Source organism: Paramacrobiotus metropolitanus, unplaced genomic scaffold (assembly GCF_019649055.1).
Source record: "Paramacrobiotus metropolitanus isolate TYO unplaced genomic scaffold, Prichtersi_v1.0 Parri_scaffold0000045, whole genome shotgun sequence".
In the NCBI taxonomy this organism is placed as follows: Eukaryota; Metazoa; Tardigrada; class Eutardigrada; order Parachela; family Macrobiotidae; genus Paramacrobiotus; species Paramacrobiotus metropolitanus.
Genome location: NW_026570265.1, coordinates 350,716 through 372,175, shown reverse-complemented (window position 1 = coordinate 372,175; position 21,460 = coordinate 350,716). Strand labels below are relative to the sequence as shown.

Sequence of the window (21,460 nt, the reverse complement as noted above, 5' to 3'; positions counted from 1 at the left end):
ACGAGAACGGAAAGTACTCGTAGGGAACGACCTCCTTTGAATCTTTTTGACATCAACCACCGTGGAAAAGCATCATAAACAAAATTCATCGTAAGCATAAGTCATATACATGCTCGATCTGAAGGTAACCACTACCGGTAAATTGTAATCACCGGCCAGTGCCACCGATAAGCTTAATGAATAAAAAAATAAACAAAAAACGCCAATAGGTTAAAAACAATAACTCTTCTTCTCTTATCCATTATTCTTCTCTAAATAGGAAGCACATTTTACCAACGTATATTTAGTACATTTATTTTTCGTTTTTTATAAGTAATTTATAGTAGAAGGACCGTGATTACACTTTACCTACCGTATCTTAGGAAAAGAAAAACCTTACTGACCAGTGACCACCGAGTTAAGTCGGCGTGACTTACGCTTGTGCAAAATGCGGTATGACCATAAGAATGAATCAGCTAAACGTACCAGAAAAACTTTCAAGCAGAAAAACTTTAATGCCATTAGGCAGTAAACTCAACAGGAAATCCACCAGGAAATTCGGAATGATCACGGGTAAGTGGAAATCACAGAAATTTGGAAAGCAACAACGACAAGAGCATTAATCGACATCTTTTGGATCCTTAATGAATGGCAAAAGAAGAGGGACATGCTGGCGATATCGAATATACTGATCACCGAAGAACTGAATCAATATTCTTTCCTCGTACGGTACGCGATCAGCGAAGAACCGGTAAGCACCATAAAAGAAGCCAAAAACACACACGGGATTCTGGAGAACGATCTGCAAGCAGAAGTTCAAAACTCCGGTCTTTTCGTGGCGGTTAAAATAAATATTACGCTTTACCTGCGTTCCTACCGCGAACATCCACCATCCCAAATAAGAAGGATGGCGGCAAATCTTGTAGACTCCGTGAGTTATTAGCACATGCTCGCGCCGCTTACTATCCTAAAACATTTTTATCGATCAACATGTTTTCTTAATAAATGTAGATATTCAAAGCCCAGTTTTATAATATTTATCGGATTTATCCCACTGACTTCAACAATGTGATCGAAATTCTCTCCGGCAGTGGCAATTGCAACTTTCCGTAATGATTCACCCACGACGCACATCAGCAATCCAACAATCGAAATCCAAATACAATCACGCATGCCTATAAGGCGAATTCTGTGGATTTTAAATTTGTTAACCACGAGTGCACGCGGTCAAAACAATGCTAATATCGCTGAATCAAACCTGGGAAAATAAATTGCCAGACTGTGTATTCAATCCATGAAGCTATGGTCGCAAAAACATATGCCGGACTGTGATCCAACATAAAGCTTCTAACGGACAAAGATCGCGGTGAAAACATGGAAATGAATAAATATTCCGACCAGTGGAAATGAGCCAATAGTGCCATATAGATTCCGAATGGCCGCACTGAGCGGAAAACGAAGACCGTCCAAACACCGAAGGCGAAGAGATTGCCCAATAATGAGCTCCTGATGGAAATCTAAACATAATCACAGCAAAAACCTTACACCCGTACTCAGTACACTGGTGACTGGTCTTCACATTTTTAGTTGCATTATGCACTGCAATTTCAAATTTGGAGACCAACCTCTGAAACACGTCTTCGCATAAGTCTTTCCTGTATTACTACAGATAAGAATGCAAGGCATGGTGACAACAGTAAGCAGAATGGCTGGGGTGTACAAACAAAGAATAATGCGGTCGCGAGAGATGAACCAAGGAAACTGGAGACTGCGATAACGACTTCCGCCCTGGCTCGATCCATTGTGGACGGACAACATACAATAAGTTAAAAAACCTCAGCCTGCAATAAAGGCACTATGTCACTCGAAATTTATGGTTCTTCCGAGAGATATTATTATTAAAATTTAAAAGGCATAAAACACTGCAGATTATACAGAAATATTGTACTTACTTACAGTCTTATAATTACAGTTCAAATGCGCGTTCAAACTTGATGAGAGTTCGTATTATGTATTGTCATCATTAGTGTAACAAATTCAATCATAACTTCATATTAAAAAAAGCTACACTATAAACAAATTTGCTATACAATCGTAATACATAATAAACGGTAATAATCGTTTAAAGCGTCTTCGTCAAATCAAAACAAAAAAAGCATAAAATTAATTGCAGTACACGTACTTGCAGCATAGAAAAGGAATGTTTCCTTTTCTATGCTTCGGTACCTCGTACTACTGTACGCACAGGCATAAGTCTGGAAAACGGCCAATAGTACAACCGCTGCGGGCGGCGAGAACTGTTTAAAGTAATCATGACTGTGCGACTGGTCGCTAACTGACCGGTGGTCGCAGCGGATTGTTAGTTTGGCGCCTCGGTTTGTTACTCCCTTTGTAACATGGAAAAACATTTAATTGCGTTAATGCAACTATATTTTTATAAAAAAATTAATTAATTGCGTTAATGCAACTATATTTTTATAAAAAAATTAATAATCGAGCCTCTAAATCCAGAACAGGATCCTTGATCAATTAGTCATGTGTTCCAAAATTGCTTTGTGACCGCATTCTTGTACAACTGTCGTCAAAGTAAAGAGTCCGAGTAAAGTACTCACAAAGGCAAGCTGTCGGCAAGCACATTGTAAATTTCGTTCTTACAAGTTAACTTCAAAATTTCACATAGGATTAAAATCTAGGCTCTGGAGTAGCTAATTATGTTCGGACGTGTAAAGTTCGTCGATAAAGGAAACAAATAACATTCTAGTAAAACAGAGAACAATGAATGACTATGATAAAATTAATGACAACGTAATCATTCTAGAGGAATAAAAACAAACACCGTGCACGCCTGGTTTGCCATTCAAGTTCCTCTGCATCTGACGGGTGAATGGACAGCGGTTCAGCATAGGTGCGCATCGCCGGACATCATGGAGTGGTGTTTGCTGTTGATTGATGGGTCCCTAGAAACTAAATATCTGGGCCATCATTTGGCGGTCTGACCGTTTCTTTCGCATCAGACCCGAGACACTGCGGATCATTCTCCAACGGAAGACTTGGCGGCCGACGGCGCGGGAAGCTACCATCTACGAATCGATAGAAAAGTTAGGCATAGTTGGGTCTAGTTGGGCTACGAAGACGTGCAAGGAAAGGAATATCGACGCTTCCGCGCTATGTCGACGTGATCATGAAATTGTGGGCCGCCACTGTACTTGTTCGATTCCCGCTACTGACCGATACGCAAACTGATGGATGGACCCGCTATGATACTAGATTTCTGCGGAAACCGTTAGCAAACGAATTAAGCAATGTCCAGTTCACCTCGTTTAAGACCATAGGATGGAAACTCTTATTACATCCGAAAAATAAATATATGAAGGGCAAATTTTTGTTTTCCAGAGCGGCTTGCTGTTGCAGACTGAGCTGTGGCGGTGTGGCCTATGGGATATGTTCCGCTCTAACTGGTAAGCACGCCGCCACCAAACTAGAGTTTCAGTTTCTTTCGGAGGCTTGACAAAGTGCGAACAGCTATGCGGTGTATCAGGCACTGGGACCGGTACAAGTTTACGGTTGCAAATTGTTTTTGGGGGATGCGCAGCCGTTTTTGGGCGGTTGCGCCTATCCCTTCGCTCGGACCTCGCTACGGCCCTGGGTGTATCAAACACTCCCGCTGCCGGAAAAACTCTTTGGAACGTGGATAGCCTGTGGAATAACCGTATATATACGGTTAGTCTATCGGGAGTGGGATAGCAAATTACGTAAGCGGTAAGCAATCCCATTCCCCATAAAGTCGACTAGGCTGAGTAGGCTCTTTGCGCCTTTCACCCCCCGGCTCGTACATTTCGAAAGCAACAGGAACGAAATTACACGTCGGAAGTCGGAACTAGGCGAACTTGGTTTCGTCTCCTGTATAGCATTCGCAACCGATTCTGCTCTTACGGAAGAAGACTACGGGTAGTATCTTGAGGGGACAAGTGGGAGTATATCGTAGTTTGTAGTTTGTACCGGTACGTAAGTACTTACTGTATTCACAAATCATCAGTTCGGGCGGTTTCTGGCTTTCTGCATACCGATACCGTGCCGATGCCGTCATAGTGAATCGTCACCGGCCTTAGCAGTAAAATCTGCGTTTCACCAGCCCACAAATTCAGAATGATTAGGTTGGTTGTGCTAAATTCTTCTACTGTGGGCAATACCCTTTTCACTAATATTCAGTCGACTTTCTGTTAAGTTCTTCCCGTCGTCTTGTTGTGATTTTCATATATCATCCCAGACCGTTTTGAATAGATTTATCAAGCTGCGAAGGATCCCTAGGTTTCCAGTAAGTGGAAAAGAACACGATTGCATTTGCTGGAACGTATCAAAGTGTCGTCAGTGTTGTCCTAGAAAGTGACTGAAAGTCAGAAAATTTGAACAGATTTTTCATTACAAATTTGTTTTATTTGTAATGTTGTCTGAGTTAATCAGGTAATCGGGTTCATGCTAGAACTGTAAATCTACCATTCTACCGTAGGTTGACGATTACCGATTACGGGTTAAAGGATCGACATCGTAGCACGTGGGTACTACAGCATATTTTCATACTTTAACTTGTTGCCTCAACCGTTCTTCGCAGTTTTGGAAAATTTACTGGTTACGGTAGGTTCTGCTCTTTGCTTGAAAGGATTGCCACGAATATAGTTTGTTTTAATTAACTGGCATTATATTAGTAGTTTTTTTAAGTCTCCGTAGGTCGCACTGTTTGCTTTGTAGTTGTAAGTTTGTAACGATATCATACGAATAGTAATTTTGGATCACTGGAGTAACATCTTGCATTTCACGTCAGCTTTACTGTGCGCAGACCCCAACCAGCACTGTTCACCTGTAAGGCGGACGGTGCTGCATACATGGTGTTAAAGAAGAGCGGCATAGTTTAATGGCAGCGGAAAGGATTCTTCCGTACGAGCACTCTTGATTTTTGTGGATTGATCATTGTAGACTCGATTTTGATTTTTCTGACGTGATCTTATCAAGAGCAGTATTACTCGTGCTGTAATATAACAGTCGTAGATGATGTGAAGTATTTATCAAAATTTCAGAACTTTGGTGAAAGTGCATATCGTCTTATTTTGCAGACAACTTTTATGCTGGGATCCAGCTAGTGGAGTGCATTATTGCAGCATTTAAGCAGACTGCCTGACAGTCACGCCACAATCGTCATCATGCAGACCATTAAGTGTGTCGTTGTGGGAGATGGGGCAGTCGGAAAAACCTGCTTGCTGATTTCCTACACGACCAATAAATTTCCTTCGGAATATGTTCCGACGGTAAGAATCACCTGTGAACGGCTGCTGGCCACTTAGATGTTCGATGAAAGTTATTAGTACATACGTGAGTAAACCTTTTGGTGATTTCAGGTTTTTGATAATTATGCTGTAACCGTGATGATCGGAGGGGAACCGTACACTTTGGGCTTATTTGATACAGCAGGCCAGGAAGATTACGATCGACTGAGGCCGCTTAGTTATCCACAGACTGATGTGTTTCTTGTATGTTTTTCTGTGGTCAGCCCGCCATCGTTCGAGAACGTCAAAGAGAAGGTGAGTTAATATTGATTAGATTGGTGATTAGGCTGAAGTTTCCTCCGCTAATTGTTTTGGCCTTTTATCCATTTAAGCCTGAAAAGTAATACTGTCAAAGTTTCGCTCAAATTTTTTACCTTAATGTTGGAGGATCGTTTTCGTGGTAATATTGTTGTGAAATCGTGTGGCTTTTAATTCGTCTTGCCTTTGTTTGAAAAACTGTGGTTAACAGTTCTAAGTGGTTGTTTATAATTTATATTTTATGGTAACCAAAGTGAATACCGATTGTGTTTCCGTAATATCCATCTTAGATTTTTCGCTCTAACATAACTAGTAAGAGTTGTACTCCCGTCTGCCGTTTCCCTGTTCGGTGCACTATCCTAGACATACATTAAATTGTAAACATCAGTATACGGAAAAGTGGGCTTCGTAATTAAATTGCCGTTTTATGCTTCCGTTATGAAACGATTTGGAATTTGTGGTTTATTTTCTAAAGTTCATTTAAGGTTTGATCAGGATTCACTATTGAGGAGGGTACCCTGCCATTGTACTGTAACTCGAAAAACTATTTTGTCGTAGTGGGTGCCAGAAATAACACATCACTGTCAGAAAACGCCGTTTTTGCTTGTGGGAACGCAAATTGATCTGCGGGATGATCCGACTACAGTGGAAAAATTGGCCAAAAATAGACAGAAGCCGTTGACGCCAGAGAATGGCGAGAAACTGGCTAAAGAGCTACGAGCAGTGAAATATGTGGAGTGCTCGGCATTGACTCAGGTACGTGAATTACTTACATAAATCGTTCATCTACTGCATCGTCGCACTCTCGTACCATTTGAACCGGTAGAAAAAAGGGTTGGTATATTGTCGCAGCCAACATTTAGTACTTCAATTGGTTATATCTTAGTTCTGTAAGCCTTCGTTGTTATATCGATCTCACAAATCGGTCGCACTTTAGTAGTACTGTATTATGTCTGTATATGAATATTAAAAACTAAAAGCCTAGACTTTAAAGTCGAAACAGAAACCCTTTATTCATACCCTCATTAAGTGGGTTTGAAGTAAGTATGACGAACTCATCAAAATTACAGCCGTGGATTGGGTTATTGTTGCAGAAAGGATTGAAGAACGTTTTTGATGAAGCTATATTAGCTGCCTTGGAGCCTCCAGCGCCTCCGCCCCGACCTCGCTTGTGCAGACTGCTGTAAAATTCAGCAGATTGGCCTTAAATTTGGTTTTCCTGTTTGGAAGTGGAAAAGGGGGAGCTGTTTTTAAACTAATTTTAGTAGCACTTGTGTAAATCTTGCGAATGATGCGGTTGATATGACAGAATAGATTTGTATTGTTTCCTGACTTTACTTTTCTAATAGCTATTACGTGATTCTTTTAATGCATAATTGTTTATCTAAGGATATGTGGTTTTTCGCTCGATGGTAGGACGTAGCTTCCATTTTTTATGATATTCCTTTAGTTTGATTTATGTTATTTATCATTTTTGTATCGACGTTCCAGATAGCCGTAATCGTTCTTTCGGACCTTCTATTCTTGCAGAGATTTAGTGTGTGTGAATCACGGTTTGGAAACGGTTGCAGAATCTGTTGCTCAGCTTAATCTTCGCTTAAAGCGTTTGCAACTTGCAGTTGTCATTAAATGTCGTTAATCAATGTGGCTGGAAAAATTGAAAATATCTTCAAGGAGTGTAGAAGTTGAAAGCAAACATCTGGTAAAACTACTGTAAAAGAATTCGTTCTGATATTCTGTTCGTGAAGAATGGCGGAAAATGCTTGGGACTAGACCTTCTCTGTACAGTACATTAATGCTTGAAAGTTACATCCTACTGACATACTCTAGACTTCGGGCGTCAACATCGTGGACGATTTATGTTTTTGGTGCTCAACATAAAAATTCTGACAAAATGCTAATCCATCTAAAAGCAAATCTCGATCCGAAAACTGCCGTAAAAAGCGTAAAAATTAACACAAAACTTAGAACAATAAATATGATAATCATAATATCTTTGTCAAGGCACTTTAACAAGCTGTCGGTTGCCTACATGTACAGGCAAGACCTCGAAAGGCGTCACAGTTTTCTTGCAGTATTAACATATGATGTTAAGAGGCATCCTTGGTAATGCGCTTATTTCCTCGGCTCGTCGGACCCTTGGGTTTCTGAAACTTCAACTGATGAAGCTGAATTTGGGGATGGAGTTGATCCAACAAATACGCCTCGTTTATTTCCGTTGGGTCATCTGTTTCCACCTGCAGATTGCATTTTCGTTGAGATCACGCCAGTTCAAGTATTACCATTAAGTGGAAAATTCACACCCAGGCATGCATAGCATTGCATACTGACCCGTTTGGATACAGGCATGTTAATCGCTGTTTCGACTGTATCAATTAATTGGTTTTTACAGCTGGAATACAGCATTCGCTCTTTTATGGAACACCCACTCGCCGGCATTGTATAAATAAAAACTACAAAAGATAAACAGAAAAAAAAGATTAAAAATTACCAATTCCGAATTAGGGGAGTTTTGCAACGATTGACAACAAACCGGCATGACGCATACCTAGACTGTCGAAGTGATCGCCTTCATAATTATGCGGAAATCTAACCAGCGTATATCGTCCATGATCTTTCGGAATCAGACGAGATAAATCGTTCAATCCTACATTCCTTGCAGTTTCAAGATTAATAGTTTCTTTGACTGTGTCTAGACTCTGAAAAGAAGGTGCGAATGCTAAACCATACCGAGAAAAAACCTGTTTCAATTCAATAGATCAAAGAATTGCTTGTACCTACCATCAAAACATAATTCACCCTTCCTTGCTTAAGTTCTTGAAAAGCAGTTCTGGCGTCTGGGGATATCGGAAATGCAACTCCTTGTAGGGTCTGGTGTTTCGTGTCAACGCCTATATCTACTCCAGTCTGAAATTACATGTACTGTAGCGTCACATTTAGTTTATTCCACACAATGCAGTAACATGATAACTCGCAGGATAAAGTGCTATATGGTCATCATCAGCGTTTTCTTATTGCGATTAAGTATGTAACCAAGTTTTCGAGTTATTTCGAAGTTATGCATAAGCGGCAGTTTTACTCCAGCTAAAATTTCAGAATTATTCAGTACTCACCAATTTCAAGTCTTCGAATCAATTCAGGTAACGAAACGCGCACAAAAATTAACCTGTTATTACGATTGCCGGCACTATAATAGGTGGGACCGTGGGTACAGTACTGACTGTACATCAGAAATTCTTTACTGGCAACTGCCACCATTTAACAAAAAACTGCAAGCACTGATACACTACTGAATACTGATAGTTATTATTTACATGCTAACCAGATAACTGGTTTTCTATTACATGTAGTACAACTAATGCTAGTCTACTTTCCACCGCTTTTTGTTTACACAATGTACTGGCAAAATTAGCATGTCATTAACGCACCTGCGCTTTCTTTATTTGCTCTAATTCCTCTTCGGCGGCCGTCAACGGAGCCGGACCAGTTTCTGCGCGCTTATGTCGTTTATATCCTGATAAATTGACGTCTGCCTAAATAAACACAAAAACATGAAAACCTGGAACACTACAAACAAGACAATAAACTATCACGCAACTCCAAATAAACTGCACAAAGCAAATACATCAAATAAGATAAGCAAAAATCGGAAAATTTAGCGAGCGTATCGACTGAACAGCGAAAAAAAAAGAAATCTATAGACCTTGCAAACTTAATATACTGCATATTGCAAACCTAATATTCGTACTGCATAGTGCATAAATCACATTCCATATAAATGTAAAACCGCAACATGTTTTACAGTACTTAGATAATTTCAAGCATATGTCGTTTAAAACTGTTTACGCGATATTTTTGCTATGAGAACAAATAACCTACCGGTGCAGTTCCGGACAGCTCTTCTTTGATATGCATCCCCCCGAATTCCTTCTTCAGCGTAGCACGTGTAGAAGCGTAGAGCATTTTGTGCCTCACTGGAGCATCATCAGGCGTGAAGGAAATGAACAACCACTCGTATCCGCTGGCATTCTTCGAGTCCAAACGATAGAATATATAGCACGGCTCTCCGCGAACGAGGCAGGGAGTGACCAGCTTATCGTAGTCTAAAAATGCAGGGGAAGTTGTAATTCAATGCAACAAAATTAAAAGAAAATCAAACCAAAAGCATAACACTCAAAATCGAGCACCCGCAACAAAACCTTATGGTTAGTCAATTTCACTTCAGAGCACATAAAATGATAAACGCTAAATAGTCAAATCCTACCTTCTTCCCAAGACTTGTGGACTTTGGCGTGATCTTTGAGTGTCATCTCCTCTGAAAATACGACATAAATAAAAAATCCAGATTGTCTGAATACAGAAACGCGAGCGAGCGAAATCGTATACGAGCAAATAATCGAATACTAACTAACACCAAATATTGCATTTAAGTACCATTTTCGATCACAACTTTAATGAGGCGAATGTTGGAACTGGGATTGCGAGCTTCAGAAAAAAATTTCAGCAGGCTCGCATTTCCTGCAAAGATTTTGAGTTAAGCAGATTCAAGCTATTTAATGCTAGATTATTAATCAAAACACTAACAGAATATGACACCGTGAAGTTGTGCGCATCGATATCGTACTTTACCTTGAATTCCGCTCTGATGGGACATTGTGGAATAAATATCCTACACAGCAGAATGCCGATATCACAACTGGCTCGTGGTGGGTTTAACCAAATTCGCATTAAAAAAATGCAAAAAAATGATTTCCAGTGTCCAGAAAAGAATTGGAAAGCTACTGTAGTATCGTGCGAACGATCTTTCAGATTCAAATAAATAAATAGTACGTAAATTGTGTTGCGGGATCCCAGACCGTGGTGAAACTAGACACTGGAACCGCCTCTATGAGTGCTATATGATCTTGTGTCATATCGCACCGCTCAGAGCGGCATCCGTCTGACAACATGGCAGACGGTACGGCGCTTATTCTTTTGGCAGCAGACATGAGCTTAATATTAAGGGGTGAGGGTTATTAAAAAAACCTGACGAAAAGCAGAACACCTTTGCAAAAACGGGGGGACGAAGTAATCAGAACAGAAATGCTATTAGTCAATTACCACTTTAACCGCCTTGATGCTACATATACACTTGAACGTTTTTAATATTAGTCAATTTGCATTCCATAATCCATTTCATCACAGCATAAACTGTGCAAATTCTATGCACACAGGGAGAAACAGCTGTTCGACAGCCAGTATTATTAAAAATTACAAGACATCTACCGGGTAAAACTTCATCACAATTCTGATTGAGATGATCGAGATCAACTATCAGAATCACGTGTATCGTAAACATGCCTCCACGGCTCACGATTGGTATTAATGATTATTAACCGCCCGCGTAATTCTTTCAAATCGTTCCTATCGCTGACGATGTAGTCAAAGTCCTCTGCATCCTGAGTTGGCCGCATTTCTTTGAGTCCCAAGCAACTGTTCAATAACTCTTTGAGCTTCCAGACAGCAACATGTGCAGACTTTCCGTGTCGGCAAAGAGCATATACATGGTCAACTGCATTTGGAGAATTTTCGGTTTCTTTCGTATCACAAAACTTCACATCTTCCGGGATCAAGTTGATTTTAGCCAGTCCTGTTAAGCATTTTGCTCAATTAGTCTTAATCATCTGACTGTAAAGTAATACACTACCACTATCGTTTATAAACAAAATTAGTAAACAACGAACTCAAAAATGCAAAAACAGTCAAGCAACTTTCAGAAATGAACAGGATACGATATTTTCTACTCATTTACCGAGAACAACACACCAGTGAGCCGAATGGCCATTCCGCAGAACGGGGTCGTGATTGGGACCCTTATCATATGGGATAAGCATAACACAGTTGTCCAAAACACCATCAATGATTTCTTTACAAGCCACATCGGACACTTCTCCTTGACCAGTGGTCAACAGTTCTTTCATGTACGCGTTACATGGGAAAAATTCTGCAGGGTCTCAAGAAGCCTGGCGGCGGAAAACATCTCGCCCATCTTCGTGAACTGCTGATCTTTTGCCCATTCAAGCATTACAGTCATGATATCCGGAAATGTGCAATCGGACGAGTCAAGCAGCTGCCCTAAGGTCGCCAGTGCTGCAAATCCACAACTGCAAGTTAAGAATTAGAGAAAAAAATGTTAATTAATTATTTATCAAAATTCCAACTGGAACGAGTTTGGAATGCTTATTACTGACTATAAATTTTATAAAACGAGCCTCTACGGTAACCCTAGTACTAGTCAGCCTTACTGTGATGAGAGCGGTGCATCGACATTTGACACTGCATTCAAGTTATTCAACTCACCTCGGTCCTGTCTGGAGAATCGGAGGAGTCAGATGAAGAAGCAAGTCTACCCGACAGCAGACTTCTTGATCCGGCTCTCTGCAAATGTCATACTTTATGATGCGATTAATTCTGTCCATCAGCTTTATTTTGCTGGATTCTTCTATGGTCTGGCTCAAAAGACTGCGTCCGGATTCAGATGAAAGCGAAGGGGAGTTTAAGTTAATTAGGGGAACATAAGTTGTAGGTGGAGGTGGAGGTGGCAGAATCACTGCATCCCGATCGTCTTTCTCTCCAACAGTGTCGGGTAATGCCATTACTGCTCGAATTTCATCGAAAACTTCTAATGTGGTACTGCGTCAAAAATTGGAAAACTTTAAAGCCATTCAAGGATTCCCTTATTAACAATTTAAAGTGCTCAAATTCAAACGTAACCAGAAAAGCTGTCAAACAGTCAAAGAGTCGAAGACAAAAATCACAAAATGCCTTACAAAGTTTTTCGTCTGGCTATGGAAAGCCGTTATGATCAGTTTTCGAACCAATGATTTGATCGAGAGTACTTAAGCCTGGCACGATGCCAGATTGCAGACACAAGTTTCAAATTTTCAATCAATCAGTTGCTCCACAAATCAGTTGTAGCCTTGTTACAGTATGTTCTGCTCCTATTTAAGTGTAAATTTAAATCGGGAATCGGGATGCATTGACTGGTATCCTATTGGGACTGAAATCATTCAAGTCACATTGGTTTGCACTTGGGAACATCATTGAGTCCCTACGAACAGATTTTATCAAGTTTTGTCATTAATGTTGTGCGCTTCAGACGAGTGTTTTGGTTCTACTTGAAAAACATCCAGTCTTATAATTTTTGTCGTAGCCTTTGAGTCTTTGACAGTTTTGAATGAGTACTTCGTGCTATTAATTGAATTTATTATGATTACATTTCACTATCTCTGGTGAAATTCTGTTCATAAGGTTTTACATGGGTAAAGCCATAAAGAGTTTATCAAAGTTCAAAAGTGACTGTGAAATATTTGGGATTTGAGCGGCGAAATGGATAAACGCAACGGGCATGGTAGCCACGATTTGGTGGAGAGTTTGCCTGCTAATTTTAACATAAAACAGGCCATCCTTCAAAATGCGGACCTTACCAAAGATCTGGAAGAGCAAATATCAAACGTGGAGATCGCTGAGCATATTACATCGCGTTCATCGTTTGATGCCGCGAGTAATGGTATTGATAATCAAAGCCCATGCTCTTCCCGAAGCTCCAAGATGATCGCTAATATTTCTCCTGTGAGCACTCGTGCCAGACGGATGATAGAACCAATTTCCGAGGCAGTTCTGCCCGTTTCCAATCGGATAGCACATAATATTGCACCACTTAAGAGAAATCTACAGCGGTGTGAGACAACAGTTGTCTCATCGAATAGAAATACTTCCAATTTAAGCCGATATCATTCGATGCTTGGTGATGCAAATCCGGTGAAGACGCGTGGATCGTTAACATCATCCGACGAAGAAAATACAGAGAAGGAAAAAGTTGACCCCGTTTCGTTTTCCGCCACAGGTCTGTTTTTTTTTAAATATTTCGTATGATTGTTGCTCCAGCGCATAAATCTCCTCATTCATCTTGCAAAAAAATTAATTAGAGAGTTTTTCCCGACAAAAATTATTGGGTTGCCGAACTGCTTTTAAAGTTGATAGCAGTAACTAACGGTGACTTACTACATATATTATGCCCGTATGCGGCGTATCACTTAAAATTTTATACTTCTTGTATCAATTTTTTTGTAAAGAGTAAGTTTGATTTTTGATTCAAGGTGCTACAATTTCCTCGAGTGCTACTCAAACTCCTGAAGATATGAATTCTTCCGACAGTGAGTTTACGGATGAGGAAGCTGATAAAACGCAGATCAACCAACCAGCGCCGGCAAGAGAAAGTACAAGTGAATCGTCAGGTAGAAAGAACGCTTAAAAATGCATCCCCTTCCCTTTTGCAGGACGTTTTGCTTGCTGAAAACTTTTGGCTGTATCGTGAATGTAAGATGTATTAATTTACAATTTACCTAACGTTTCATCAGCTGTCTTTCTTAATTGATACCTCCAAAGGAACTTTATGTTCCATGCTCATCTTGATAAACAGGATAATGAATTACCTTGTACAAATGAATGATCCATAATTCATTTTCTGTCTAACTGAGTAAATATTTATCTACGGAAGGAGACTATCATGAGTGTTTGCATAGGCGATAGTACTTCGGAGACGGAAGAATGGGATAGCGAAGCGGATACCCATACCTCTACTGATGAAAACGACGATCCAGAACGACAACCTAAACCGTCTTATTACCAAGTTATTGATCCTGCGCCCCTGACTATGGAAAAGCCCCACTCTGCACAGCGTCCACAGAACGGCCGCAGTCTGAAAGAGCAGTATGTCGCGTCACTGCCATGGATGCGGCGTCCAGCATTCAGCTCAATGCAATTCCCATCAGTAAATACAAATAATCATCCCCGGCGTGCGGGTATGAATGCCATACCACCCAGCCATTCCTTTCCTCAAGAATTTTTTCAAATGGTCTCTAACCCATTTTTCAATACATCCCTTCACGAAGCGTACCGGCAAGCATGTGCTTTTAAAGATTGGTACGAGGCAAATTTTCCAGAGCAGTCTCGACATGAATTTGTTGAAGAACAGTTAGTAAATGGTCAAGTACGCAAGTCAGCGAATGAGGTGATTGACCCGGCTTCATCCAGAAAGGCACTACCCGGCCGGATACATGCTAGTACATCTTCTGCTCCTGGCTCTAGTAAAAGATACTCACAGTGATGTACACAATTCGGTATGTCTGATCTCGCTGTTTATATGTTCAAATTTCAGTTGAAGTTTTTCCGAGGATCTGCATACTACCGGAATCCACTCCACCGCTACGGTTATTTATTTGTTGTGCACTTCGTAATTGTTGGTAGGCTCAGTATGAGCACTGTGAGTGTGAGAGGACAAAACCTGCTGCAGAATTGTGTCAGTTCTGTTGTGTTCAGTGTTGAAATTACTGGAAGAATAAAGTTATGTTCATTTTGTCGCTGTTTCAGACCCAGTACTCAAGTGGTATGACTTTGATTTGGTTTGTTGCAGATTAAACTGGTGAAAAATTCTAATACAATTCCTGTAATCCTCTTGAAGCACACCATAACGCATTTCGTGTACTCGCTCTTTCAACAAATCAGTTCATATATAAGACGAACAATCCCATCAAAATTGCGGATAAAATGGAAGTACAATACGGAAGCATCTTACGTTTATAAGAACTTAAGAAATGACGACAAAGAAGTGCCGTGTGCGATACATATTACTCAAATCGAGTATCTGTTGTCCATAACTAGGTAATTTATTTGAAATTATGGGAACTGCGTAATTTTGAGTTTAACCAATGTCAACTTGAATAACCATTAAAATTCGTATGGCATCTGGTAATCTGTCACTTCATTAATCACAATCTGCATGATTCGTACGCACAGCAAAAAACACCGGATGACAGAAAAAACCAACCTTTACTTGGCAAAACAAGATTTCACGGCAGTTAACACAACAACCAGAAAGATGAAAAGAACAAATCCCAAAACAATTTACAGCCGAAACAAAACACCAAACACAATTATCAAATTAATTATTATCACCTAGAAGCTGCCACACCAGTAGACTGAGCACTCTGCAGCAATGGGGACATCGCTGGTGTTGCAGTCGCAGGGGTTCCGTCTTTTTTATTACCGAACAAACTAACAAGAGGTCCATTGTGCTTCGCGTATTCGGTCTCCAGATGGGAGCGGTACCGATTCACATGTCCCATCTTAACCCAGTAAGCCGTTTCCTCATATGTTCGCCCCGTGAGTTTCCTTGATCCATACAGGAGGGCACCGGCACAAGTTCTGCAGTTCATCACAACAAGAAAAAATGCAAGGTAAAGCAGCAATAAATGTGCTTCGAGCTTTACCCAAGAACGCCCCCCAAAGTTCCAGCCGTGACAGCAGCACGTATTCCCATATGAGGTCGATGCACTACTCCAGTTATCGCTAAAATATGAGCATTTGAGGTTACCAACAAAAACTTTTTCGGGATTAATCGCACACGAAACCGAAATCGGAAATGGCAATGGCGTTCGGCTTACTTCCGGCAATGGTGTTCTCCACTATCCCTGATTCCTGCCGTGCGGCAACTGCCATCGCACTAATGGTTCTGCAAAAATTGGGAATCCTGAACTCCAAAATCAGTAAGTTTTCGCTGTTCTTACCAGCTTGTATAAAAAATTTATTTCAGTCCTTTACATACGCAGATGATTGCTAATTTTATTTTACTGATATATACGCAGGTGAAAGAAAATAAGCGCATATCAGTAACGCACCACCTCTATGACATTGTAGTTCCTGCACAACATCCCTCAAGGTAAGGATAGCATAACTCATAACTTACGTAAAAGAAAACATAAAAAATCCATATTTTAACGCATATTTAAGAGCGCTTCGGAAGCCATGGTAAGCAACGGTGTCAATCATTCTCATCTGCAACAACGCAATTTTCCGGTTAAGAATTACTAAAACCACAATGTCAAAAAACACTGTACATTTGCAAAAACATGGCTGCAACACTCTGACGCGACTTCAATAAAATTCGAATATGCGATTTATTTATTCGGAGATATATATCACTTTCGCTAACCTGCGCTTCCAGCTCACGCTCAAAAATAGTCGCCTGGTGGTACTTTATGAAACGCTCTCGAATGCCGTTAACTCCTTTCCAGCCTCCCATAACTGCACCAACAATCAGCGCAGCGATTGTCGAGTGCTTAATCATGAGAAATTCACCCGAAATTTGGTCGTTGGCGCTAGAACAGTATACAAACCATTCGCTCACTACTGGCCGGAATTCCAAAATGAACATCATAATAGTATAACACATATTATGCTCAATCATTTTACTTTTAGTACTCGTACTGTCGTACAAGTAAAATTAACTTTATCACTTACAAGTTACACTGTTATTGTAGTGTTACAGTTAATATATTTTCCACGTACTGGTTTTGCTAATATCTATATAGTGCAGTTAACTGTGATGCAATCATGCAGAAGGTTGAAACTTAACCAGTCTACTAAAATAACCGGTACTGTAAGAAGAAAGGGTACCTACTCGTATTTGAAAATATTCTTAATGCGGTTCCATGCCGTCGAATCATCAAGAGATTCTTGGAGCGCAGCCGCGGAGAACAGCTCCGGATCGTCATTTTTGAATCCAAAACTTCTACGCAGCCTCGCCTTTGCTTCTGTATAATTCGGAAGGATGTATCGTTCGAATATATTTCCTTTTTCTTCCGGAGGGGTCTCAAGAGGATAATCGATACCCTTTATGACCTCGATATTGCCAAATTCCCCAAAGTTATGAGTTATGCGAACCATTGTTCAAGCTCTTTATATCTCTGATATCCGTTCCCCAGTACGAGAAAACTGTTATGAAATTATTTGCGCAGTGAAGCAGCGATGGGGCCTCTGCCAGACCAAGGCGGAATCACAAAACATGCATAGTAATTAATATTTCTAACGTCGTCCGGAGCAATTAAGGGTGGAAGGATAGGTGTAAATTACGATACGTAAAACCGATAACCAAATTCCAGAAACCAGGCGCAGACAGCACAGTGGGCAAACTCTGTATTGAACTTATCGTTGATTCCTACGAAAGCGGCAAGTTACAAATGCACAAGCGATCAAAAGGTGGGCATCAGATCAAATGTAAAAGAAACAAAAGATTAGTGGTACTCCGATAAGCAATAAAAATTAAGTATTTGAATTTTCATAGGAAAAACTAAAAAGGTAAAACAAATTTTTCTAGTGCAGCAGAAAGGCAGCGGTCAGTCGACTCCGTTGATTGTAAGTCGTACTGCTCCAGCCCAAGGGCGACTGCCCCATGAAGAAATGGGAAGATTTCTGCGATAATAAAAAATTTTCATTTCATTTCTGATTTCACGAGGTATGTTACGATTTGCGATTTTTTAGAACATCGATAGTCACCCTCACTGCGTTCACTGGTGTGTGTTGGGTTGGAGCAGGCCCGTTGAAGACAGTTTTACAGCGTACCGGAACTGGGGAAATGATTGTAGCAGAGATTCTGCCAGAGAAATCTAAGCTGACAGTGAGTGCGGATTGATTTTAAACTTCTGCATCTGGATAGAACAAGATAGAGTTTATCTCACGTGTTCCTGCACGCATTACTACTTACTTTTAGAAGTCGAAAGTGAAATTTGTGAAATCCCTATGAGGTACGAGCAAATACAGTAGGATGGGAACTCCAAAGACAAAGAATTCCGAAAGGTACGGTGATGAAACAGTGCGTTTTTAACGGATTGGTAAGGCTGGTTGAGCTGTTATTTCGTGCAGGTCCCGTGCAACCACCAGTGCATTTCGCACCATAGTATTCCTGGAAAACTCTGGCTATATGTGGAATTATGCGCCAGATGTGAGTCAGGACTGAAACGTGTTTTGATATTCATCCCGCACCAGCGTAAGCATTGAATTATGATTCTGACGGTTTTGCATTGACAATGACAGGCACTGGACATTGATACTGTCGCAAAAAGCCGACCAGATGCCGCAACAAGTCCTCTGGCTCCCGTCAAATGGAGTTGGCTAACATGGGCCACAGAAGCACTGTTTGAATACTGCCGCATCGCATGGGATATCTACCCAACTTATAAGGTGCGCAAGTGTTATGCGTTTTTTGGAAACGAAAGAATTTTTTTAGCAATTTATACTTCACTGTAAACTGGGTTGAATAATATTATAGTGAACTGAAGCCTCTATAATTACGCATTTTAAGTGACATTATATTAGAAAGTACGCCGCTTGGTATGAATTGTTTGTTTTAAGCACTGAGTTTCTTGCTAACCCACAGATAGCGGTTTTCGGAGTCCAGCAGAATAAGGAACCAATAGTTATCACTCCGTTGGATGATACACTGGAAGCACAACAGATGAAAATGCCTAAATTTCGAAATTTTCGACTGAAAATGTTGGCACTGGCCAATCATAGAATGGACAAATCTTCTGATCCGGCGAATTTGTCGACTATTTCGTTGGAAAAAATTACTGCCAGCTTCCGTGCTATGGAGAATGACGAGCTCTTGTCTGCCCCATTTTTGAATTTCCTGTGCAGGATGTTGTGGCTGATAAGCCCTTTTTCATCAGAATTATCTTGTTGACATCCGAAAGCGACCCTTTTAAACTTAATGCGCTGTTCCGACGATGTCTTATAGAGCAGAATGTGGCTTATCTGGCCAGATACGAAATAGCTGTGATTAGTGTCGGCGCCAAGCAAAAACCACCTGCAGTTGCACAAAAGGTAGAAGCATTATTAAGCTTGAGATTTTCTGTAGATATATGATTTAGAATGTTAAATATTGCATAGTAATTTAGGAGACTGTTCTGTTTTTGAAGTTGCAAGTCGGTTTACGCTTCATGAGATCTTCGATTTCTAGCTCGATAAAAGCGAAGATATCTACCTCACCCATTATTTCGCGAAAACTGGTGCGGATATTGTTGAATGCTTGAAATCCTGCGTGGCCTTGGATTTGGGTCTCTTGAAGACAACTGTCACCGACAGTAAGTCGGATTGTCTACGTAATTCTTTCATACAAATGCTTTCAGAGCTGTTTCACGCAGTTTGCCAGTGATACGTAATACGTGTGAGTACTGAGTTTAATATTTGAAAATATGTTTACCGCGACAGTTCCGATGAAAGAGGATGCAAAATCCGGCGGATCAACTTCATTTTCATTTAATGTCGATCTCTATCATCCTTATCTTTTGGATTCTTCCGGTCGCCAAGGAAGTCGCTCAGAAAGTTCGCTAAGAATGAAATGGGTGAAACCCGTAAAAGGATTGGTTTCGAATTATTTACCCCTGGAAAATGCGCTGCCCTTACGTGCTTCGCCGTCCGATCAAGCTACACGACCAACGCAGTGCTTGGTTGGGTATGTTGTGGATGGTAAGGCCGACTATTACGGAACAAAATGTGTCGCTGTTTGTTGACTTTAATTTCTTGATACGCATAAACTTTTGACCAGGTAACGCAGTATTGCTGGAAAGCCAGGAAACGGCAGGAATGGCGTGTAAACTCTTTCTGTGCGGCGGAAAAATTTGTCTTCTCCAGCTGCGATCTGGAACTGAAAAATTCACGGATGATATGCCGTCGTTGGCTGAACTTGCTGGAGGACGTGTTGCAACATACCGAGCTAAAGTATAAAATCGTAAACATAAACAGGCAGTTTTCTACAGCTTGCTTTGCGCTGCAGTTTCTTACACAGCAAAATGTTGGTTTGAATTTTTTTATTTTGCACGAACTAGGAACTGGCTGCAGTGTTATCGTCGTTATCGTTGGACCCGAAAACTTTTCCACTGAAGAAGAGCGTATTGGATCATCAAAACCAGTTGACGGCATACTTTCCGCTTGTTTATAGTGACACCATTGTGTACCTTCTGCCACAGGTAATATTGTAGGATTATGCTGTGGTTTTAAAAACATGATTTACAGTTTACTTGTACATGGTAAACGTAGTACATGATACACTTGTATGATACATTTGCACTTTAGTTTGTGCCCCTTTTCGACGCTGTAAACTCAGCGGATTCCCGGCATGCCAATTGGGGGGCTGCACGAGATGCCATTCTTGAAGTGACAGGCATGGAAAAAAATGCCGAGTCGTTGCCCGTGTCGAATGCCCACTTGTTGCTTCAAAACATTACTTCCTCTCACAAAAAGTAAATATGCGGAAAGCTAAAATACTTGGCATGTAACGTAACAAATTACTGTACTGTAACGTAAAAATACTTTTTTGGAAGTACATACGTACCTCTAACCTCATACCTATCTGCACGCACAACCTTGAACAATAATTTCAGGGCAGAAATTTATGCCGTATTGTGGGCGGAGCTGGATATGCTGCTTGAAGCAAACGCCAACAAATCCCCGGAACATGCCCAGCTTCGTGCGTATCTGCACACCGTTTTAAGACGTCCAGTTAAAGAAGAAATGAAACACATGATCCGCGAGAGGCAGCGAATTCACAGCCACGTTGCGCTGGGTACGTTTTCTATGGTTACAACTATCCGGTGCTCTTTTTTCAAAAGTGAATAATTATATGCTGTAGAACGAAAACCGGATGCAGCAAAAAAGGATCTTCCAGCCTTGCCCAAAAAGCGGAAAGCGCGTCCAGATTTCGAGGGCAGAGTAAAATACGGCCGCTTTGGACAGCTCTACCAGAATCTTCAGAAAAGTGACAAAAAGGATGATGTTCTCATTCATGCATCGTTAGAACTGTAATTTCTGCTTTCACCAGTTCTAAAATCGCCTTCGTTGTTATAATTCTGATTGTACAGTTACTGCAGTTTTATGTCAATCTCAGGCTTATGTTAGAGGAAAAATGGTGGGAGAATCAGCACGATTGAGCGAATTTAGTTTGTCTAGAACATCGAGGGCATGTTAATTTGGCTACCAGTTGACATCTCTTTAAACTGTAAAGACTTCGTTAGCGTCTGTAGGATATG

At 40.7% G+C, this 21,460-nt stretch overlaps 7 protein-coding genes across 10 annotated transcripts; 3 read left to right on the top strand and 4 right to left on the bottom strand.

The window, feature by feature from the left end:
- Positions 1 to 67: 67 nt before the first annotated feature.
- LOC129591313 (protein-S-isoprenylcysteine O-methyltransferase-like) lies at positions 68 to 2,145 on the bottom strand. 4 transcript variants are annotated; one of them, XM_055486926.1, is made up of 6 exons: positions 1,932 to 2,145; positions 1,605 to 1,820; positions 1,238 to 1,496; positions 1,039 to 1,154; positions 845 to 946; positions 68 to 781 (listed from the first exon to the last, which is right to left on the bottom strand). In XM_055486926.1, exons 2-6 carry the CDS (start codon positions 1,779 to 1,781, stop codon positions 599 to 601), a joined length of 837 nt encoding a protein of 278 aa, XP_055342901.1. In that variant the 5' UTR covers positions 1,782 to 1,820; positions 1,932 to 2,145; the 3' UTR covers positions 68 to 598. The 4 variants fall into 4 exon arrangements, with proteins under 4 accessions (XP_055342901.1, XP_055342902.1, XP_055342899.1 ...); XM_055486927.1 differs by having other exon boundaries at positions 1,605 to 1,814; XM_055486924.1 differs by having other exon boundaries at positions 1,936 to 2,145.
- Positions 2,146 to 4,113: 1,968 nt separating this feature from the next.
- Positions 4,114 to 7,056, top strand: LOC129591235 (cell division control protein 42 homolog). Its single transcript, XM_055486817.1, has 6 exons — positions 4,114 to 4,294; positions 4,487 to 4,535; positions 5,088 to 5,279; positions 5,370 to 5,552; positions 6,114 to 6,311; positions 6,650 to 7,056. Exons 3-6 carry the CDS (start codon positions 5,175 to 5,177, stop codon positions 6,740 to 6,742), a joined length of 579 nt encoding a protein of 192 aa, XP_055342792.1. The 5' UTR covers positions 4,114 to 4,294; positions 4,487 to 4,535; positions 5,088 to 5,174; the 3' UTR covers positions 6,743 to 7,056.
- A 339-nt stretch (positions 7,057 to 7,395) lies between these two features.
- On the bottom strand, positions 7,396 to 10,424 carry LOC129591256 (twinfilin-2-like). Its single transcript, XM_055486841.1, has 9 exons — positions 10,185 to 10,424; positions 9,990 to 10,073; positions 9,820 to 9,870; positions 9,435 to 9,658; positions 8,984 to 9,088; positions 8,337 to 8,462; positions 8,104 to 8,254; positions 7,887 to 8,008; positions 7,396 to 7,792 (listed from the first exon to the last, which is right to left on the bottom strand). Exons 1-9 carry the CDS (start codon positions 10,207 to 10,209, stop codon positions 7,646 to 7,648), a joined length of 1,035 nt encoding a protein of 344 aa, XP_055342816.1. The 5' UTR covers positions 10,210 to 10,424; the 3' UTR covers positions 7,396 to 7,645.
- A 249-nt stretch (positions 10,425 to 10,673) lies between these two features.
- LOC129591224 (actin maturation protease-like) lies at positions 10,674 to 12,476 on the bottom strand. Its single transcript, XM_055486798.1, is given in 4 exon segments — positions 10,674 to 11,184; positions 11,347 to 11,535; positions 11,538 to 11,698; positions 11,895 to 12,476. Coding segments are annotated over 4 exon segments (969 nt in total). The 5' UTR covers positions 12,191 to 12,476; the 3' UTR covers positions 10,674 to 10,861.
- LOC129591223 (uncharacterized) lies at positions 12,400 to 15,001 on the top strand. Its single transcript, XM_055486797.1, has 3 exons — positions 12,400 to 13,440; positions 13,694 to 13,831; positions 14,120 to 15,001. Exons 1-3 carry the CDS (start codon positions 12,924 to 12,926, stop codon positions 14,701 to 14,703), a joined length of 1,239 nt encoding a protein of 412 aa, XP_055342772.1. The 5' UTR covers positions 12,400 to 12,923; the 3' UTR covers positions 14,704 to 15,001.
- Positions 15,002 to 15,348: 347 nt separating this feature from the next.
- LOC129591239 (RPII140-upstream gene protein-like) lies at positions 15,349 to 17,742 on the bottom strand. The gene is made up of 6 exons (XM_055486821.1): positions 17,056 to 17,742; positions 16,588 to 16,753; positions 16,342 to 16,430; positions 16,040 to 16,107; positions 15,866 to 15,944; positions 15,349 to 15,800 (listed from the first exon to the last, which is right to left on the bottom strand). The coding sequence occupies exons 1-6, from the start codon at positions 17,319 to 17,321 to the stop codon at positions 15,548 to 15,550; spliced, it is 921 nt and encodes a 306-aa protein (XP_055342796.1). The 5' UTR covers positions 17,322 to 17,742; the 3' UTR covers positions 15,349 to 15,547.
- LOC129591238 (protein asunder-like) lies at positions 17,003 to 21,439 on the top strand. The gene is given in 14 exon segments (XM_055486820.1): positions 17,003 to 17,633; positions 17,916 to 18,051; positions 18,145 to 18,230; positions 18,297 to 18,375; positions 18,468 to 18,614; positions 18,811 to 19,042; positions 19,045 to 19,256; positions 19,393 to 19,516; positions 19,644 to 19,901; positions 19,981 to 20,153; positions 20,261 to 20,401; positions 20,508 to 20,674; positions 20,816 to 20,997; positions 21,064 to 21,439. Coding segments are annotated over 12 exon segments (1,920 nt in total). The 5' UTR covers positions 17,003 to 17,633; positions 17,916 to 18,051; positions 18,145 to 18,198; the 3' UTR covers positions 21,237 to 21,439.
- The last annotated feature ends 21 nt before the right edge of the window (positions 21,440 to 21,460 follow it).

What these genes read in the sequence shown, in the direction of transcription:
- LOC129591235 (XM_055486817.1), top strand. Translation starts at nt 5,175, where the DNA reads ATGCAGACCATTAAGTGTGTCGTTGTGGGAGATGGGGCAGTCGGAAAA. An exon ending in CTTCGGAATATGTTCCGACG is followed by an intron (nt 5,280 to 5,369) that starts GTAAGAATCACC and finishes TGGTGATTTCAG; the next exon opens with GTTTTTGATAATTATGCTGT. An exon ending in AGTGCTCGGCATTGACTCAG is followed by an intron (nt 6,312 to 6,649) that starts GTACGTGAATTA and finishes TTATTGTTGCAG; the next exon opens with AAAGGATTGAAGAACGTTTT.
- LOC129591313 (XM_055486926.1), bottom strand. Translation starts at nt 1,781, where the DNA reads ATGGATCGAGCCAGGGCGGAAGTCGTTATCGCAGTCTCCAGTTTCCTT. An exon ending in TGCGAAGACGTGTTTCAGAG is followed by an intron (nt 1,497 to 1,604) that starts GTTGGTCTCCAA and finishes GATTATGTTTAG; the next exon opens with ATTTCCATCAGGAGCTCATT. An exon ending in TGTTCGCGGTAGGAACGCAG is followed by an intron (nt 782 to 844) that starts GTAAAGCGTAAT and finishes TTCTGCTTGCAG; the next exon opens with ATCGTTCTCCAGAATCCCGT.
- LOC129591239 (XM_055486821.1), bottom strand. Translation starts at nt 17,321, where the DNA reads ATGGTTCGCATAACTCATAACTTTGGGGAATTTGGCAATATCGAGGTC. An exon ending in AAGAATATTTTCAAATACGA is followed by an intron (nt 16,754 to 17,055) that starts GTAGGTACCCTT and finishes ATACTGTTCTAG; the next exon opens with CGCCAACGACCAAATTTCGG. An exon ending in GGAGAACACCATTGCCGGAA is followed by an intron (nt 15,945 to 16,039) that starts GTAAGCCGAACG and finishes CTCATATTTTAG; the next exon opens with CGATAACTGGAGTAGTGCAT.
- LOC129591223 (XM_055486797.1), top strand. Translation starts at nt 12,924, where the DNA reads ATGGATAAACGCAACGGGCATGGTAGCCACGATTTGGTGGAGAGTTTG. An exon ending in CGTTTCGTTTTCCGCCACAG is followed by an intron (nt 13,441 to 13,693) that starts GTCTGTTTTTTT and finishes TTTTGATTCAAG; the next exon opens with GTGCTACAATTTCCTCGAGT. An exon ending in AAGTACAAGTGAATCGTCAG is followed by an intron (nt 13,832 to 14,119) that starts GTAGAAAGAACG and finishes GTGTTTGCATAG; the next exon opens with GCGATAGTACTTCGGAGACG.
- LOC129591256 (XM_055486841.1), bottom strand. Translation starts at nt 10,209, where the DNA reads ATGTCCCATCAGAGCGGAATTCAAG. An exon ending in CCATCAGAGCGGAATTCAAG is followed by an intron (nt 10,074 to 10,184) that starts GTAAAGTACGAT and finishes AAATCTTTGCAG; the next exon opens with GAAATGCGAGCCTGCTGAAA. An exon ending in CGATCACTTCGACAGTCTAG is followed by an intron (nt 8,009 to 8,103) that starts GTATGCGTCATG and finishes TATCTTTTGTAG; the next exon opens with TTTTTATTTATACAATGCCG.